Source organism: Mya arenaria, chromosome 5, assembly GCF_026914265.1.
Source record: "Mya arenaria isolate MELC-2E11 chromosome 5, ASM2691426v1".
Classification (NCBI taxonomy): Eukaryota; Metazoa; Mollusca; class Bivalvia; order Myida; family Myidae; genus Mya; species Mya arenaria.
In genome coordinates this window covers 24,363,817-24,382,629 of record NC_069126.1, presented here as the reverse complement: position 1 = coordinate 24,382,629, position 18,813 = coordinate 24,363,817, and the positions used below count along the sequence as shown (strand labels likewise).

Sequence of the window (18,813 nt, the reverse complement as noted above, 5' to 3'; positions counted from 1 at the left end):
TACCTCAAGTCGTGTGTACAATTACAATAACGAATTGTTCTACCTCAAGTCGTGTGTACAATCGCAATAACGAATTGTTCTACCTCGAGTCGTGTGTACAATCACAATAACGAATTGTTCTACCTCCAGTCGTGTGTACAATCACAATAACGAATTGTTCTACCTCAAGTCTTGTGTACAATCACAATAACGAATTGTTCTACCTCGGGTCTTGTGTACAATCACACTAACGAATTGTTCTACCTCAGGTCTTGTGTACAATCACAATAACGAATTGTTCTACCTCGGGTCGTATGTACAATCACAATAACGAATTGTTCTACCTCGAGTCGTATGTACAATCACAATAACGAATTGTTCTACCTCGAGTCGTATGTACAATCACAATAACGAATTGTTCTACCTCAGGTCTTGTGTACAATCACACTAACGAATTGTTCTACCTCAAGTCTTGTGTACAATCACACTAACGAATTGTTCTACCTCGGGTCGTATGTACAATCACAATAACGAATTGTTCTACGTCGGGTCGTATGTACAATCACAATAACGAATTGTTCTACCTCAGGACTTGTGTACAATCACAATAACGAATTGTTCTACGTCGGGTCGTATGTACAATCACAATAACGAATTGTTCTACCTCGAGTCGTATGTACAATCACAATAACGAATTGTTCTACCTCGAGTCGTATGTACAATCACAATAACGAATTGTTCTACCTCAGGTCCTGTGTACAATCACACTAACGAATTGTTCTACCTCAAGTCTTGTGTACAATCACACTAACGAATTGTTCTACCTCGGGTCGTATGTACAATCACAATAACGAACTGTTCTACCTCGAGTCGTATGTACAATCACAATAACGAATTGTTCTACCTCGGGTCGTATGTACAATCACAATAACGAATTGTTCTACCTCGGGTCGTATGTACAATCACAATAACGAATTGTTCTACGTCGGGTCGTATGTACAATCACAATAACGAATTGTTCTACCTCAGGTCTTGTGTACAATCACAATAACGAATTGTTCTACCTCGGGTCGTATGTACAATCACAATAACGAATTGTTCTACCTCGGGTCGTATGTACACTCACAATAATTATCGAGTTAAATTATTTCTAAGTGAGCTGCGTATAACAAATGCTTCTTTAATATATTTACAAACTTTTATAACTTTCTTTTCATCACATGATACCAATAATTGATGAAATTTGAATACAGATGGATTAACATAATAACATCGTTTATAAGTTACATGTAACTGATGATAACATGGACAAATACATATGAGGTGATATTCATCCTCTATGTCCCTACAATTACAATATTAACAATATCGTTCGTTACGAGGTAAATTATTACGTGCATTACGTCCTGTTACCGTTCATGTTTCCGCAATCGTGACCGTTTAGATTACACAGTGAACGAACCAAAAATGCAGCAGAAGAATTGTCATAAAGTATGAATACTGAGAATGACACGTTTATTTTCAGCAGTAATCTGTCATTATAAATACTCTATATATATTAACTAACATTAAAACATCTGTTGAGACTTCACGAATCAGTTTCGTTGTCAATATAGCATTTATAACAGTCAACTATGAGTGCACTCGAAGTGCACAAACGGTCAGTTTGGTCTTAACAGTTCTGTTTGTAGCACGTACATACGGAGGATTCCGAGGATTCGAATGCATCTCTTTCCGACCAAAACATGCTTTTTAATAACCCTAAATATGCGGTAATACTGATAAAAGTGTATGTGTGCATTACAACACTAAGTTTTAAATTCGGAAGCAAGGTGGGCTATTAATTAATTGCCGTTACCGTTAACATATTCAATGTAAATCACCCTTAACCACATTCTTAATTGAACATAGAATGCAAACTCTCATATAAAATCTTTTTGTAATAGAGTTATCTCAAGAAGTGCATGTATGTATTTAGCACTTTAAAATGCTATACAACCTATCTGGGGTTTTCTGAGTTAATTTCCAGTTAATTTCCGGGTAATAGATTGTCTCCTTTACAAAATGGTTGTCGCTGAATAATATTGCAGTTGTCTAAAATATCCGAACGAAGTCGCACTTTAAAAAAAAAATGAGGCGTTCATGGAAGGTAAATGTTTATATACTGGTATGGAAGGTAAATATTTAATTGAAACTTCTTTTGAACATTCCGATATTCGATTCTACTCATCTATGTTTCCAAGAAAGCAAAATGTATGAAGTATTTAATATTAGCTGGGAGTATGTATGATTAGTGTAATGTAACCGCCCCACGGTTGCCTCCCCTTGTTATAAAGTATTCATTTGATGTCATAAGGTATTCCTCATTGTCGCATTATTTTAACTTAAAAATGTATAATTATTTACAGCGTAATGAACTTTAACACTTTTGATGTATGTATTTGCTGGAGTCTTTTAATATTTTATTTTTGTTGGCTGTTCTTTTCGGGCGTAAAATATCAGTTTCTTTAGTTTAATTGAAACTTTTGTATCGAATTGCAGGAGTGAACTGATATCGATTTTTTTTCTAATTTTAAGTTGGCACTTGGGAGTAATTTGCGCTTTTGGTTTATTCCAGTTTAGCTCTGGTATTACGGACAATGTTGATGGCAGAGATGAAGGACATATCTGTGTTGCTTTTTTCACATCGTTGCAAGTGTCCCATCAGGTTATAATTAGTTGTGGCAGACTGTGTGTGAGTTATAAATGTGTACTTGGCAAACAATGTCTTCAAGGGAGAAAAAAACTGATTGTAAAAGATGTTAACAGTTTTGGTACTACTGGTTTCGAATTAAGTAATTTTAAAGACAAGTGTGTGGCCTCAAGGACGAGTGAATAGGTGACAAAAGTGATGCCCCCTGAACACTCTCAGGTAGTTTGTGTAAAGGGTCTCAATTCAGAAGAAAAGGGTGATTCGGAAGTTGAGGTGACCAAAATGTTGGCGGAATCATTTGGCCAGAAAGAAGCAACTTCAAAGGCAGGGAGAAACAAGAGCTACAGCAGTGGTTGGCAGAGAAGTAACGGTCAGTCGAAGAGCTAAATCAGCAGCAAGAGCTGATTTCATTTCCAGTAAAAAGCACATAACACCATTCAGACAGATGCCAGACTTACAGAAAGTGGTGGCAAAAAACTTATGTTTGGTTTATCATTGACTGACAGTGACTTTGATTGGTCTAGTACAGAAGATTCCACAGAATAAACAGCAAAGGGTAATTCAAATTCTATGATAAACAAACAAATATTCTAAGAGTTCAGGAATAACAGGCGCGTAGGAACTGGGGCGGCAGGGGCCGTGTCCGTGGCCTGAATATTCTGGCTAGTTAAGGCAATGGGGCCATGAATATTTGATACTGACTTTCTTAATAATCATATTTTAAATAAAGCTACGCGCATATAGATCAAAACCAGTCTGACACGATATTGAATAAATATGTAACCATAATTAAACCCGTGACCATCTAGCTAATTGGCGTGTGAATGGCGTGAAAACAGTCTTTGGATTATTAATGATGGCATGCCAAGAAATACCAGCCAAGTATCAAAATATACGAATTGAGATGAATTGTTAAACCTAAGAATCATCCACATTTCCAAAAACTGAATAAATGTAATAGTGAATAAATGTTACTAAACGATAACAGTTTTATATCTATCAACTGTTCTAACCGAAAAAAGGTTCAGATAAAAATATGAAAATAAAACCTGAACTTACTTAAAATTGAGTCTTTTAATGCTTAAAATTGAAAAATCTCGACACCCCTCCCGTGCCCACCCGTTCTGCGGCCCCAAAGTCAATTTCCTTCCTACGCGCCTCAATAAAGTCTTCTTCAGATAAAGAAGGGAACTACCAGAAGTATCCTCATTTACAGTGGTGGTATGAATGTGTAACTCAGAATATTGCTTTTTACGAACTAACTTTTAATTTATTTGTAGCTGGTGTGAAGTAGAAATGATACATGTATATAGAATGGTGCCAGCTCTTCTACTAAGATGGGTGTGTATGAGTTTATAGATAGATTTATTTCATTAAGGAATGCACATACATGGACATTTAAAATAAACAACATGTATAGTAAATAACATTAAATATACATACATGATATTATCAATAGCCATGGCAGGCACCGAACCAAGGATGACACTAAAAAGAGAAAACACTTATTTCACTTGTGGTCCTTATCATTGACTGACAGTGACTTTAATCCATCTAGTACAGAATATTCCACAGTATAAACAGCAAAGGGCGATTCAAAATCTAAGATAAACAAAAAAATCTTCCTCGCCAACCTTCACAAAGGATGTGGCAGGAGAAGGCAACAACTACGTCGATGAAGTGCCTGACATTCCTCTTCAGCAGCCTGGAGAGGATGGCAGGGAAATGTTATTATGTGCGAGCCTGGTCCAGCAAAAATCACACAGGACCATCGCTTTGTGATGTCCCTTCACATGACTGGCTGATGCTTTGCCTTATCTAGCAGAACTGTCTGTTGCTATGCAGGTATGTCATCTTTAGACCCTTGAGTAAGACCTAGTAAATTTATTTATTATCTATAACAATAAGAATTATTTTATCTACATCTTCTAATGACTACCGGTAAGTCATAACTCTTTATTTAAAGGCACATTCAAAAGATCATTTAAAGGCTAATTGAATGCAACTGATTAATCATTTGGTTTGCCTTTTGTGTATTTTCAGACAAGGGATGCAGTGTACACCACAGTGTCAAGCCTCTGGTAAAGGGGACATGTGCTATCCTGCAAGGACTGCTGGCAGAGCCTACCAAGCGGATGTAGATCATGTGACCATCTTGAACAGTCAAGGTTTTACAATCAGAGAGAGTTAAAGACAGATATTGACTATTTCCAGAACAAAGTACACATGAAAAATAATTTCCATGACACAACTCTGTGAACATATTATTTTTACTGTTATTGTTTTTTTAATTAAATAATGAAATGTAATATAAGGTTTAATATACTGCATCTTGTTCTATTTCAAAATTTCTTTTGTTTAAGTGATCAAGATCATTCACTCCTGTTCAGTTGTAGATATTGTTGTGCATTTGCAGATCTACAGCCACTTCCTGATGAACATTGTGGTGAACCTAGAGGATCGATTCCCAGACCTTCCACTCCTCTAGAAGTTTGAGGTCTTCAACACCCGGAAGTTCCCTCAGGGTAGGAGCCAACCTGCCATGAGGAAGATGGCATTTAAACGTTATAATGAGTATATCAAAATAAAAAAATGATCGTGCATGCTGAGAAAGTAGTTACATGTTGCCTTGACTAAATTGCTTTGTTTATTTTTGATATCATAATGTAAATAGAATAGTTTATACAGTCATGGTATAAATTATAGGACCATTCTTTGTGTTTTTAATCATTGCTTCAAATGAACTTCAGTTTGACTGTAAGAATACAAATATTTGTCTTCAGACCTGGTAGGAGAGTATGTCAGGGATGGTTTGATGCAAGCTAAGCAGGCCATAGTTGATTGAAAAGATTATGTCCAGACGTATGGGAACTGTACAAGATGGGTTCGTGGAGCAGGGATACCGTGATCATGACAGAGGTAGGATACTTTGTCTTAAAGCTTAGGTATGTGTTTTAAGTGCATGTAATATTCAGGGGACATAGGAATCTAGTCAAATCTCGTACACAACAGGGATAGCAATGATTATCAGGAAGGTATTGTAATGTAGTGTTTATGTAACATCAGCACAGACTGGATATATTTAAGAAACGATCATGCTAATAATGGAGAAAGTGTAGTTTTATGTGTATGTGCTTGTAAAAATTAGCTATCTAGTCCTGGTAAAAATTAATGCATGAAACCTTGCAGGTGGATAAAACTTCCATAGATAATATGAAGGGGAAAACTGTGTGTGTTCAAGTAACTGTCCTGATGTGAATTAATGGACCCAGGTATATAGATGTATAGCTTAAGGTTAATAAACAGCTCTCAGAGATCTTTTTGTCATGCTATTTCATATGAGAATACAGCTACTGATAACCATGGAACATGGTGCTTAGATGAAAAAAACATTGCTATCAGTAGTTTAGCAGACATGTGAAAGTGGTCTATAGTAGTATGGCTGGTCATGGCTTCTTAAAGAGGACATCAGTACTGGTTTCTTCTTAAGAAACAGACACTTGAGTGATTCATACATGTATCACCTCAAGAGTGCACAATCAAACAACTAGTGAAAACTAACATGTTCATTTGAATGCTTTAAACTACTCTGTAGCTTCTTCCATGACATTTACACAAGTTTTCATTTGGACATTTCGTATTTATAAGGATAGAAATACACACTTAATAGTCACATGCTTAAATGATGAATATATTTGGATATTTAGATATTTAGAGTTGACTTTTATGGTGATTACCATATGATGAAGTTGATACTATCGTGTCCATCATTGTAGACTAAACAACAACAATTATAATGTTGGTTCCAGCAGTAGCGGCATTAGTGACAACATGGACTCGAATCTTCCCAGGGATGAGAGGCCAGGACAGAAATGGGCTGCAGCCAGTGGCAGGGGCCAGAAGTAATAGCCAACATTGTTCGAGGTCTTGTTGCTACAAAGGTAGGGATGCAAATATTAGTTGTCATAGCCTTGGTTTTGTTGTTGATCCTGGGCCATAACTCTAAAACTGTTCAAGATATTCAAACGGAACTTGGTACACATGTTGCCAGGGACAATACACACATGTTGCCAGGGACAATACACACATGTTGCCAGGGACAATACACACATGTTGCCAGGGACAATACACACATGTTGCCAGGGACAATACAAACATGTTGCCAGGGACAATACACACATGTTGCCAGGGACAATACACACATGTTGCCAGGGACAATACACACATGTTGCCAGGGACAATACGCACAAAATGTAACCAGCTTTAATAATTGTTGTTATATTTCCCTTATTCAACTAACAAAATGCAGATAAGCGTTCGTTTTTGCTCCATTGTGCATTTCTTAGGCTTTGATATTGAGTAGGTTTTATAGGGTAAATCAAAATGTGTGATTATGAATTTGAATTGAAAGTTTTTACAGATTAGATCAAGAAATGTTTTGGAAACCTCATTTCCAGCTTTTGCTTTAACTTGAAACTATCATTTTAGTGTAATTGTGCCATCTTGGTTTCAGCAAGTTTTAATGATTTTACAGATCAGGATTATGATTTTCAACCTGTCCTAAATACATTAAGAGTAAATCAGTGTGTATAGGACGCATTATTTACTCCCAGTATTCCCATAAAAAATGCTTTCTTTTTATCTATAGTATTAGACTTTGACATTGTTTTCTGGCTGAAATTGCATTAATAGAGAAATAATTGGAGGAAAGGTCTTTAATGTTTACATTTCACTTCAACGGGACATTACTCAAATCGATTGATGGATCAGTGGAAAATTGGGCAGGTTTAGCTGCTAGTAATAGCATCAGCAGACAACAACAATCAATCATTTGTTCATTCTAAGTTTCAAAATTTTAGGGTAGATTTTACATTCATTTGTATGATTCTGTATTAAAAATATATAGACATTTATACTGTGATGTTGCGTGAATGTGCACTGTCAAAGTGTGAAGGTGTGAAAAACTCCCTCTATCTAACGCCAGCAGCCTTTCTATACTATTGCTATAGTACAAACTGTTGCGATGACAGTGTTGTTCCTTCCATTATACCACATGTTTGAAATACTTCGCCTAAAGTGTTGAGAACATTTACATACAGTATACAATTGCTTTTACTATTCGCAACGACAGCAAAACAATTGAGGGTTTAGAGGAGAGGGACATCAGGATGATAGAATGAAATTCCTGATTATTAATTATTTAATACAGTAATGCAATTAACCATTAATCAGCTTTGTACCACTTTGTGTCATTGTTATTTGAATATTTTTTATCATTTATGTACATGGACTGTACTATTTTATAAACTTTGCCATTCCTTTATTCAATACAATTCGTCAAAACAAATACAGTGGCTGCCGACTGACATTTTTCACTGGGTCCTATTGTATGAATTTTTTTCCATGATTTTTCTCGTGTTTTTTTTGCCTGCATCCTATCTTTGCTAGTGTCCTATACACAGTGATATATATGGTATGCATAGAATAGTAGAAAATTTGGGGAAGATTGGGTAATTGATCTAAGTATTGCTTTACTTTTGCTAAAGCTATTTTGTTGCTCCATAACCAGGTTACAAGGATAATATTGTGTGAAAACAACATAATCTTAACCAGGACTGCGTCTGACAAGGAAGAGGAAGGTATATTTACTGGGATGTTAAATTTAAATTTAAAAAGGATAATTTAATACATTGTCAGCTTGACTATTTGAAGAATAAATGGAGCTATACTATTGTACTCATCCTAGCATTGATGGCAGAGAGTGGGTGTCCTTGAATAAGATTTTGCATGTAAGCACCTTTAAGTCATTATCTCAGAAACAACATCATGTATTGAATTAAGACCTTGGATATGTGGTCCCAACTATCCAACCTACCTAATTAATCAAATTATATTTTAAGTATCTCCCATGGCTTGTGTAAGATAGGTTCACTGATTGACTGATTGATTAATTAATGTTTCAGTGTTTATACTTTTCGGGACGTTTTCTACCTTTTTTAAGGCTGCTATCAAGTAACTACATGCTTTGGGTAACAAGGCTTCCAATTTATAGTTGTTATTTTTCCTTAACAGACATATCTAGTTAGTTTTTCAGTCATCAGTGTCTGACCCAAAGAACGACCAAAGTTACATGTTTCTGCATTTCTGACAGTACTCATGTAAGAATTGCCTCACTCTTTTGTAGGCATATTTCAAGTAAAGTTTCCATGAGCTCATGGTCATTTTCAGGTATCTGATGTTGTGTGTTGGCAGAAATGCAGAGTGGTACCACCGGTCACCTGAGCCACCTTTCCCCTCACAGACGAGAGACTCGTCTGTCAGTGACAGTAGTTTCCAGAGTAGCACTGAATTGCATGAAGCCTTACAAACTTAAGGTGAGCAGTAAATCAGGTCCATATGTTGCTTCTACCAATCTTTTCAATCTTTTTATAATTCTTATTTGCCTAGATCCAGGATACTGTGGGTCAGCTTTCTTACATACATTCCAGGTACATAGAAAATCTGCATTCTAAGGGCAGTTGTCAGTGTAAGAGCTAGTATCTTCCTTTCACAACTCTTCTGCAATTGCATGAGCCATCTTTTATTCTGAAGGTGGCTCCATGTATTGCAGACTTGCTATACAGAATGCATAGCTACATGGACATTGAACTTCATACTACTTCATAGTTTGTGTTGGGCAATTAAGCACCCGCCCAGCACAGCTTGTCACCACTGTGATACTCGTACTTGTGACTTGTGTGATTTTCAATAGCTACACTATAGACTTTAGAAGCAGCTTGTCCAGGTTTGCATGAAGAAACCATGTGCTTTGAATTACAGCAGCCATCCACTGACAGGCTGGAGTGATTTGGATTTCCGATGCCACATTTACCTTTGTGCTCAGTGACAAGCTGGCGCTTAGCTGCCATGTCTGATGATCCTCATTGAGTTTAATGGTGTTTCTACTGGCCTTATCATCAAGTCTCTGCATATGACTTCTTGCAGTAGCTGAGATATCCATATATGTGAGAAGCACATTTGCCTTTGTTATTCCAGCAGGCATTTCCCTAAACCCAGAACCAAGAAACGTGTTTATTGTGGCTCCCTTGCCATCTTTGCACTCGCTGTAAGTGTGCACTTGTTTTGATCAAAACTCACAGTTTTAGCATCTAAATTCAAGTTTAGATCCTAGACCAAACATTGTTTGTTTAATAATTCTTAAATTCAGATTTTGGCACTTCTAATCATTGTATAAGGTTCATACTTGTAGACTACTTATATAAGTTAAGAATTTTCTCAAATTGACTATGCTGTTTCCCAGATTTACACCCTTCTTTTGCAGATACTGGCGTAAGTTCCGGTGCACCAGGCAGGTCTTCCTCATTTGGAATCCACATCTTCAGCTGAACTGCGGCAATGAATAAAATCAGACTCCTTAGCAGCATGGTGAGCTTTGTTTGTTTCAGGATGGCAAACTCCACCAGACTTCCTGAGTTTGAGCTTTTTATGTAATTTTTACAAAAAGTTACTTAGTGGTATCACAACTGTGACACCTTTGGAGACTAGATACAAATTGAGGAATCATGATGTGTAGAAAGCCTTTAGAATGCTTTAAAATCAGATAGGTAAACAGGATTCTCCTGGATCATAAGACACCTTGTGGACATTAATTTCTTTTCTTGGGTAAGGGCAGATGGAGTATGTAAGAAAGGGATACAGATAAGAAAGTAAACACTGTTTTACAAGGTTTATTTGTTTGTCTTTAATCACCACTTTGAAGCTCATGGTTGTCTATCTATTTTAAAAGCTAGATTAATAATTCTCATTTGTTCTCATTATTCAAATATTGAAATGCATGATTTTTATTGAACATTTAAAGTATTTCTATCATAAAACTCTATTAAACTCATTTTAAATGGTGTGAAGGGACTAAATCAGGGACAAGGGATCCATTTCTTAGAAAAGGTAGCTGTCTCACTAGAGGGCCTTAAGTTTCCATTGTTGAATATCACTGCCTTTAAATTGCTGTTGCAGGACAGTTTTTAAGAGCTTTGATACACACTTAAAGTTGTACTCTAACAGATTGACAGCTTTGTCAGGTTTTTTCATTTTTGTCTCAGAATCAGCTGATTTTGGTATCAATGCCTTCACTTCACTCATATAACGTAATACTCACAATACAACAGATCTCAATTGTTTGAAACAAGGCCAAAAATTTCAATTTTCTTAAAGTGTTTGTTTTCACAAAAAATAGCTCATTCCAAGACATAAAAAGTTGTCGAAACAGTCAATCTGTGTTCGTGCAAATTTAAAAGTTAGGAAAAGTGAAAGTAAAGAAGTGAAGGTTTGCATAAAGGTGTCGGCACACAACAAAATGCTTTCGGTTATAATGTATACCCTCAAGTAGTTAACTTAAATACCTTGTTTCTCCTCATTTAGGTAGCATTTGTTAATATGTTTAATGCTTTCTTGAATGTATGTAAAAGTTTTCATACGATTTACATCATAATTTAAGACATTACGCGTTATAATGAGGTTTTGAATGATATTTTGCAGGATTTTCTTTGGTGGATGGATTTAGAGATGAACCCATAGATATGGCCATTACAGTATCAAATGGATGTTATAGTGACTTTAAACAAATGATGATATAAAAAACAAAACTATCTTGATTAGGGTTTCGGGTGTTTAATAAATCAACAGACAATGTGTTCATAATTTGTGAAATAATAGTGTTCAAGCTTTAAAAAAATTCTGCGAATTCGTAATATAAAAGGGAAAAGGAGTAATTTTACATAAAACAAAAAGGGAATTTCATTATTAAAGAATCATGTGTGATCATGTAATTCATTTTATTTCTCGGTTGTAATAGAGCAGTTTTCTTATATACACACATGTAATTGATATAAATCTTATTTGAATTTTTTAATTGGTTCAATGAAGAATAAGGTTACGGTTCCTATTGGTTAACTTGGTTGATACAGACGTTTGCATTTCATTTGGTTCAATAAACATGTGAAGGTTTGCCTAGTAACCTATTTCTGTATGTGTTACTGACAAAGACTTCTACCTACAGGGCTTCACAGTCTTGGATGAGAGCATGGCTTGGGTAACAGATGCTGGGAGCCAGTCACAAGAGGAGGAGGTCGGGACACAGATGCTGGGAGCCAGTCACAAGAGGTGGAGGGCGGGACACAGATGGGGACCCAGTCACAAGAGGTGGAGGGCGGGACACAGATGCTGGGACCCAGTCATAAGAGGTGGAGGTCGGGACACAGATACTGGGACCCAGTCACAAGAGGTGGAGGTCAGGACACAGATGCTGGGACCCAGTCACAAGAGGTGGAGGTCGGGACACAGATGCTGGGACCCAGTCACAAGAGGTGGAGGTCGGGACACAGATGCTGGGACCCAGTCACAAGAGGTGGAGGTCAGGACACAGATGCTGGGACCCAGTCACAAGAGGAGGAGGTCGGGACACAGATGCTGGGACCCAGTCACAAGAGGTGGAGGTCGGGACACAGATGCTGGGACCCAGTCACAAGTGGAGGAGGTCTGTACACAGATGCTGGGACCCAGTCACAAGAGGTGGAGGTCGGTAAACAGATGCTGGGACCCAGTCACAAGAGGAGGAGGTCGGGACACAGATGCTGGAACCCAGTCACAAAAGGAGGAGGTCTGGACACAGATGCTGGGACCCAGTCACAAGAGGAGCATGTCAGGACACAGATGCTGGAACCCAGTCACAAGAGGAGGAGGTCAGGACACAGATGCTGGGACCCAGTCACTAGAGGAGGTAGGGACAGGGATGCTGTGACCCAGTCACAAGAGGAGGAGGTCAGGACACAGATGCTGGGACCCAGCCACAAGATATGGAGGTCAGGACACAGATGCTGGGACCCAGTCACAAGAGGAGGAGGTCAGGACACAGATGCTGGGACCCAGTCACTAGAGGAGGAGGTCAGGACACAGATGCTGGGACCCAGTCACAAGAGGAGGAGGTCAGGACACAGATGCTGGGACCCAGTCACAAGAGGAGCATGTCAGGACACAGATGCTGGGACCCAGTCACAAGAGGAGGAGGTCAGGACACAGATGCTGGGACCCAGTCACTATAGGAGGAGGTCAGGACACAGATGCTTGGACCCAGTCACAAGAGGAGGAGGTCAGGACACAGATGCTGGGACCCAGTCACTAGAGGAGGTAGGGACAGGGATGCTGTGACCCAGTCACAAGAGGTGGAGGTCGGGACACAGATGCTGGGACCCAGTCACAAGAGGAGAAGGTCAGGGCACAGATGCTGGGACCCAGTCACAAGAGGAGGAGGTCAGAGCACAGATGCTGGGACCCAGTCACAAGAGGAGGAGGTCAGGACACAGATGCTGGGACCCAGTCACAAGAGGAGGAGGTCAGAGCACAGATGCTGGGACCCAGTCACAAGAGGAGAGGTCAGAGCACAGATGCTAGGACCCAGTCACAAGAAGAGATGGACCGGACACTGTCGCAGGTACATGTAGCCATTTGTTCATCAAAACAATGGAAACTACACGGACAAGCCCAGAATCCTCAAATTTAACCAAGATCCTGTTTAAAAAATAATAATTAAGGCCAAGCAAGCCCCAATCAAGAGACACAATGCTACAAGACAAGAAACATTATTGTAATATTGTCATTGGTGACTGTTGGGGTGACTTTCATTGCACCGTCAGTGAAACTTACGTAAAAACTCCCTGGGGCTTAAACAGGTTTATGTGCAATCAACCTCCAGTATATCTTGCATAGTAGTTTCTCCATGCACATTTAACACATATGATCATGTAAATATGAACGATGAAAATGGTCATACAAGTATGATGTGTTTGTGGTCTTTCAATTAGAGACCTGAAGTTTCCCTACCAGGTGGTAATTATCTAGGTCTGTTAAGTTATACCTGCTGTAATGCCCATAAAACCAAAAAGAGAGCCGCGGACCAAATACCAACTTTCGTTTCTTGATTAACATTCCACAAAGGGGCACAACTCAACAAGCATTAAAGCCAGAGTAATGGGCCTTGCTGAACATATCCACCAAGTTTCATTTGAATACCTTCAACATTTTATCTAGTGTTTACTATGGTAAAGTTTATGCACAAAGACGACACTGCCGAAGCCTATAAAACTGACAGTACCTTTACTATTTTTCCTTGCACAAAACAGACAATTAATCAATCATGTGTCATTTATAACATTGAACAGAACTTGTGCAAAAAATTCTTGAGGAAAGTCAATATCCTTCATGAATTTCAACATGTTATTAGTTGCATTCCATTTAGTTAACATACATGTTTACATAAAGACATGTTTCAAACTTCAGTCCCAAGAAGCAGACAGGCAATCCCAGGAACACCAGCCCATTTTGTTGCTCACAAACAGTATTGATGATAGTGACATAGAAACATCCGTATGGTGGAGAAGGCTGAGGTATTCTGATTGTTTGTAAAGCAGTGCGGTAAGTGGCTCTTAGGGTAACATTTAACTATTAACTTAACAATGAACGAGAAATATGTTTTAAAAAGATAAACAGCGATTAATTAGGAAACAAAGTCGGGAAGAGTGTATGAGAAAGCCAGATGAACTTAACATGTGTATATAGTTTCATATGTAAGATATGTATTAATTAAGTGGTCTTTTTTAATTTAATGACATCTGGATGTAATTTTTATTGGACAAGTTTCTTACATTTAAAATGTCTACTCTATTCATATTAGGATTGCTTGACCGTTTAAAACATCGAGCTTAGTCCATTTATATTTATCTACTGTAACCAGACTTGGAGGAAGTTACTTGCTAGCCGATTGCCTATTCTACAACCATGCAGTGGATAGACAACAGTAATGATGTAGATGAAGCTACACATGCTCATAACGACGTAAACAATGTTACAGCTTACTAACAAGAAGACTCCTATTCTGGCTATTTTATTTAGCAGATTTATTTCCATTTTAGCTGCGAGGCAAGCAGATCACAAGGTGTTTTGGGGGTGTGTTTCCAGCACCATCCAGCAGCTGATCTAGCAGTCATCACCCACCAGTTGCTGCACAACAAGGTGTTAGCAGTCCAAGACTGGTCTGTGTTCTGGCAGCAGATTCGGATGAACAGCAATGTAAAAGGTCACTTGCTATTTTCACTGATCATATATTCTTTAAACTGAAACATATGTTTGTATCAGTAATAAATGTCTCTCCATCAGTCCATTTGTCCATTGGTCCATCCTAGGGCATCGGGACAAGTCTACTTTTTTCCATTACTCAATATTTTTTGAGGTATTGACTTCAAACTTCATACACATATTGACTGATTTGAGGTGAAACTCTGCAATTGTCTGTTTTGTGTACATCACAATTCCTGTCTGCTTCATAACATTCAACCAGTTGAAGGATTTTGAAATTACTCCCAACAAAAGTTCACCATATTGAGACATTGAGACAATATGCAGAGAGCAACCAGCTTGGCTCAAGGTCAAGGTCACACTTAGACATCAAAGGTCATATTACTGCATTTCATGTCTGCTCTATAATCTCTTAAGCCTCTTTCAGGATTGGAAATAACTTGCCACAAATGTTCACTATATTGAGATGGTATGCAGTGGGGGAAGACTTCAGTTTTTAATAACAAAACAACTGTCTAGTTTTATACTATATCAAGTTTTCTTTTCTCCATAACTCCATATATTTTTGAGATATTGACTTCAAGCTTCACACACATGAATGAGTTGAGGAAAAATGTTGTGCATAAGAAACATGATTTTGTGTATGGGCTTTTTATTACAACAGTCTATAGCTTGTACAACAAAAGTGTTGACTAAACCATTCACTCTGTAACATCTTTCAAGTCTAGGCCAGACATAGTATTCTCATTTCCCAACAATTCACTTTTTCACTTTAAAGTTATATTTGTGGAAGTAGAGTTATGCTCTGACAAAAATGTAGCCATTTACAAGAACATGTATATTATCTGTGGTGATATTTGAATGCTTCAGTGATGAGCTCTAGGCTGAAATTCCATGTTGCTTGACACAGGCTGAACTTTCCCCAGTGATATCAGAAGAGGTCCAGCCCCAAACAAAGTGGCATCCAGGGAGTGGAAGTTGGCCCAGTGATATCAGAAGAGGTACAGTCCCAAACAAAGTGGCATCCAGGGAGTGGAAGTTGGCCCAGTGATATCAGAAGAGGTACAGCTCCAAACAAAGTGGCATCCAGGGAGTGGAAGTTGGCCCAGTGATATCAGAGGTCCAGCCCCAAACAAAGTGGCATCCAGGGAGTGGAAGTTGGCCCAGTGATATCAGAAGAGGTCCAGCCCCTAACAAAGTGGCATCCAGGGAGTGGAAGTTGGCCCAGTGATATCAGAAGAGGTACAGTCCCAAACAAAGTGGCATCCAGGGAGTGGAAGTTGGCCCAGTGATATCAGAAGAGGTCCAGCCCCAAACAAAGTGGCATCCAGGGAGTGGAAGTTGGCCCAGTGATATTAGAAGAGGTACAGTCCCAAACAAAGTGGCATCCAGGGAGTGGAAGCTGGCCCAGTGATATCAGAAGAGGTCCAGCCCCAAACAAAGTGGCATCCAGGGAGTGGAAGTTGGCCCAGTGATATCAGAAGAGGTCCAGCCCCTAACAAAGTGGCATCCAGGGAGTAGAAGTTGGCCCAGTGATATCAGAAGAGGTCCAGCCCCTAACAAAGTGGCATCCAGGGAGTGGAAGTTGGCCCAGTGATATCAGAAGAGGTACAGTCCCAAACAAAGTGGCATCCAGGGAGTGGAAGTTGGCCCAGTGATATCAGAAGAGGTACAGCCCCAAACAAAGTGGCATCCAGAGTGTAGAAGATGGCCCAGTGATATCAGAAGAGGTCCAGCCCCAAAACAAAGTGGCATCCAGAGTGTAGAAGATGGCCCATTGATCAGAAGAGAGTACAGCCCCAAACAAAGTGGCATCCAGAGTGTAGAAGTTGGCCCAGTGATATCAGAAGAGGTACAGCCCCTAACAAAGTGGCATCAAGGAAGTAAAGTTGCCCCAGTGGTATCAGAAGAGGTCCAGCCCCGAACAAAGTGGCATCAAGGAAGTAGAAGTTGGCCCAGTGATATCAGAAGAGGTACAGCCCCTAACAAAGTGGCATCAAGGAAGTAGAAGTTGCCCCAGTGATATCAGAAGAGGAACAGCCCCAAACAAAGTGGCATCAAGGAAGTAGAAGTTGACCCAGTGGTATCAGAAGAGGTCCAGCCCCAAACAAAGTGGCATCAAGGAAGTAGAAGTTGCCCCAGTGGTATCAGAAGAGGTCCAGCCCCAAACAAAGTGGCATCAAGGAAGTAGAAGTTGCCCCAGACTATGCAAAAGTAAATTCCTGATATCTGGGTCTCCAGGGTTTGAAATTCTGATCACCTCATCTATGGTCAACAACTTGGTCAAACTGGATTACACAAAAGCGGCTGCTTTTTAATTCAATCTTTGCCAAACTTGAGACTAGAATGATATTGATTAAGTTAAAAAATATACTAGTTTATCTTGGGTCAAAAACATGGTCACAAGGTCAAGTCTTTTATTCAGTAGGGGCTGGTAAAATGATTGTGTTGTTTTCTTGGTAAATTTAAATAATGGTCGTTGCAGGTGAAAAAAAGGTTATCATTTCAGCTAAAGTAGGCTGTGTCCTCAGGTGAGAAGTATATGGCCATCTTGTTGATACTATGTAGGTATTATAATTGTATAGTTACTGCCCTTTGTTACTTTTTCTTGTCCGAAGCATAACTTGAAAACTATTTGAAGGAATTCAATAAAACTTCATACAGTGATAGATCATAATGAGAGGAAGTTCAGTGTACAGGAACCGCAATTCTATTTGTGAATCAGCCAATTACAGAGTTATTGCCCTTTGTTACTTTTTTCTTGTCAGTAGCAAGTTACTTGAAAAAAAGTAACTTAACTCATTTATAGATGGCCATAGGCAATCGTATATTCTGTGCTTTAGAACATCAAATATATCAGTATTAACATCTCAGTATTAGCATCACTGATATTGTTTAGAGCCTTTTTCAAACTTTTAAAAACATAATAAAAAAATGAATAACTGACGATAGTCCATAAAATAAAGTTGTCATTTAAAGGTTGGCTTTCCAAATAGTTGACTGCAATTTCATATCAGGGCGGCATTTGGGGGTATTAATCACCTTCAGTGATAGCTCTAGTTTTAAAAAATTCTGCAGCATCAGTTTATAAAAAAAGTGCATTTACTTCAGGGGAAGGGACCAGCAGGCCTTAAGACGTATGTATGAAGGTCTGCCATGCACAGGCTGGGACCCAGTCACAAGAGGTGGAGGTCAGGACACAGATGCTGGGACCCAGTCACAAGAGGAGGAGGTCGGGACACAGATGCTGGGACCCAGTCACAAGAGGTGGAGGTCAGGACACAGATGCTGGGACCCAGTCACAAGTGGAGGAGGTCTGTACACAGATGCTGGGACCCAGTCACAAGAGGTGGAGGTCGGTAAACAGATGCTGGGACCCAGTCACAAGAGGAGGAGGTCGGGACACAGATGCTGGAACCCAGTCACAAAAGGAGCATGTCTGGACACAGATGCTGGGACCCAGTCACAAGAGGAGCATGTCAGGACACAGATGCTGGAACCCAGTCACAAGAGAAGGAGGTCAGGACACAGATGCTGGGACCCAGTCACTAGGGGAGGTAGGGACAGGGATGCTGTGACCCAGTCACAAGAGGAGGAGGTCAGGACACAGATGCTGGGACCCAGCCACAAGATATGGAGGTCAGGACACAGATGCTGGGACCCAGTCACAAGAGGAGGAGGTCAGGACACAGATGCTGGGACCCAGTCACTAGAGGAGGAGGTCAGGAAACAGATGCTGGGACCCAGTCACAAGAGGAGGAGGTCAGGACACAGATGCTGGGACCCAGACACTAGAGGAGGAGGTCAGGACACAGATGCTGGGACCCAGTCACAAGAGGAGGAGGTCAGGACACAGATGCTGGGACCCAGTCACTATAGGAGGAGGTCAGGACACAGATGCTTGGACCCAGTCACAAGAGGAGGAGGTCAGGACACAGATGCTGGGACCAGTCACTAGAGGAGGTAGGGACAGGGATGCTGTGACCCAGTCACAAGAGGTGGAGGTCGGGACACAG

General features: G+C 39.6%; 1 protein-coding gene and 1 long non-coding RNA gene across 2 annotated transcripts; both read left to right on the top strand.

The window, feature by feature from the left end:
• The first annotated feature begins 4,283 nt into the window (after positions 1 to 4,283).
• LOC128234959 (uncharacterized) lies at positions 4,284 to 11,841 on the top strand. Its single transcript, XR_008261082.1, has 9 exons — positions 4,284 to 4,516; positions 4,715 to 4,839; positions 5,088 to 5,196; positions 5,455 to 5,590; positions 6,481 to 6,612; positions 8,900 to 9,045; positions 9,491 to 9,776; positions 9,993 to 10,096; positions 11,727 to 11,841. It is a non-coding gene; the product is annotated as an uncharacterized LOC128234959 (long non-coding RNA).
• A 1,263-nt stretch (positions 11,842 to 13,104) lies between these two features.
• LOC128234955 (uncharacterized) lies at positions 13,105 to 15,538 on the top strand. Its single transcript, XM_052949605.1, has 3 exons — positions 13,105 to 13,157; positions 14,003 to 14,109; positions 14,635 to 15,538. Exons 1-3 carry the CDS (start codon positions 13,137 to 13,139, stop codon positions 14,837 to 14,839), a joined length of 333 nt encoding a protein of 110 aa, XP_052805565.1. The 5' UTR covers positions 13,105 to 13,136; the 3' UTR covers positions 14,840 to 15,538.
• The last annotated feature ends 3,275 nt before the right edge of the window (positions 15,539 to 18,813 follow it).

What these genes read in the sequence shown, in the direction of transcription:
- LOC128234955 (XM_052949605.1), top strand. Translation starts at nt 13,137, where the DNA reads ATGGACCGGACACTGTCGCAG. An exon ending in TGGACCGGACACTGTCGCAG is followed by an intron (nt 13,158 to 14,002) that starts GTACATGTAGCC and finishes TTCAAACTTCAG; the next exon opens with TCCCAAGAAGCAGACAGGCA. An exon ending in GTATGGTGGAGAAGGCTGAG is followed by an intron (nt 14,110 to 14,634) that starts GTATTCTGATTG and finishes TTTCCATTTTAG; the next exon opens with CTGCGAGGCAAGCAGATCAC.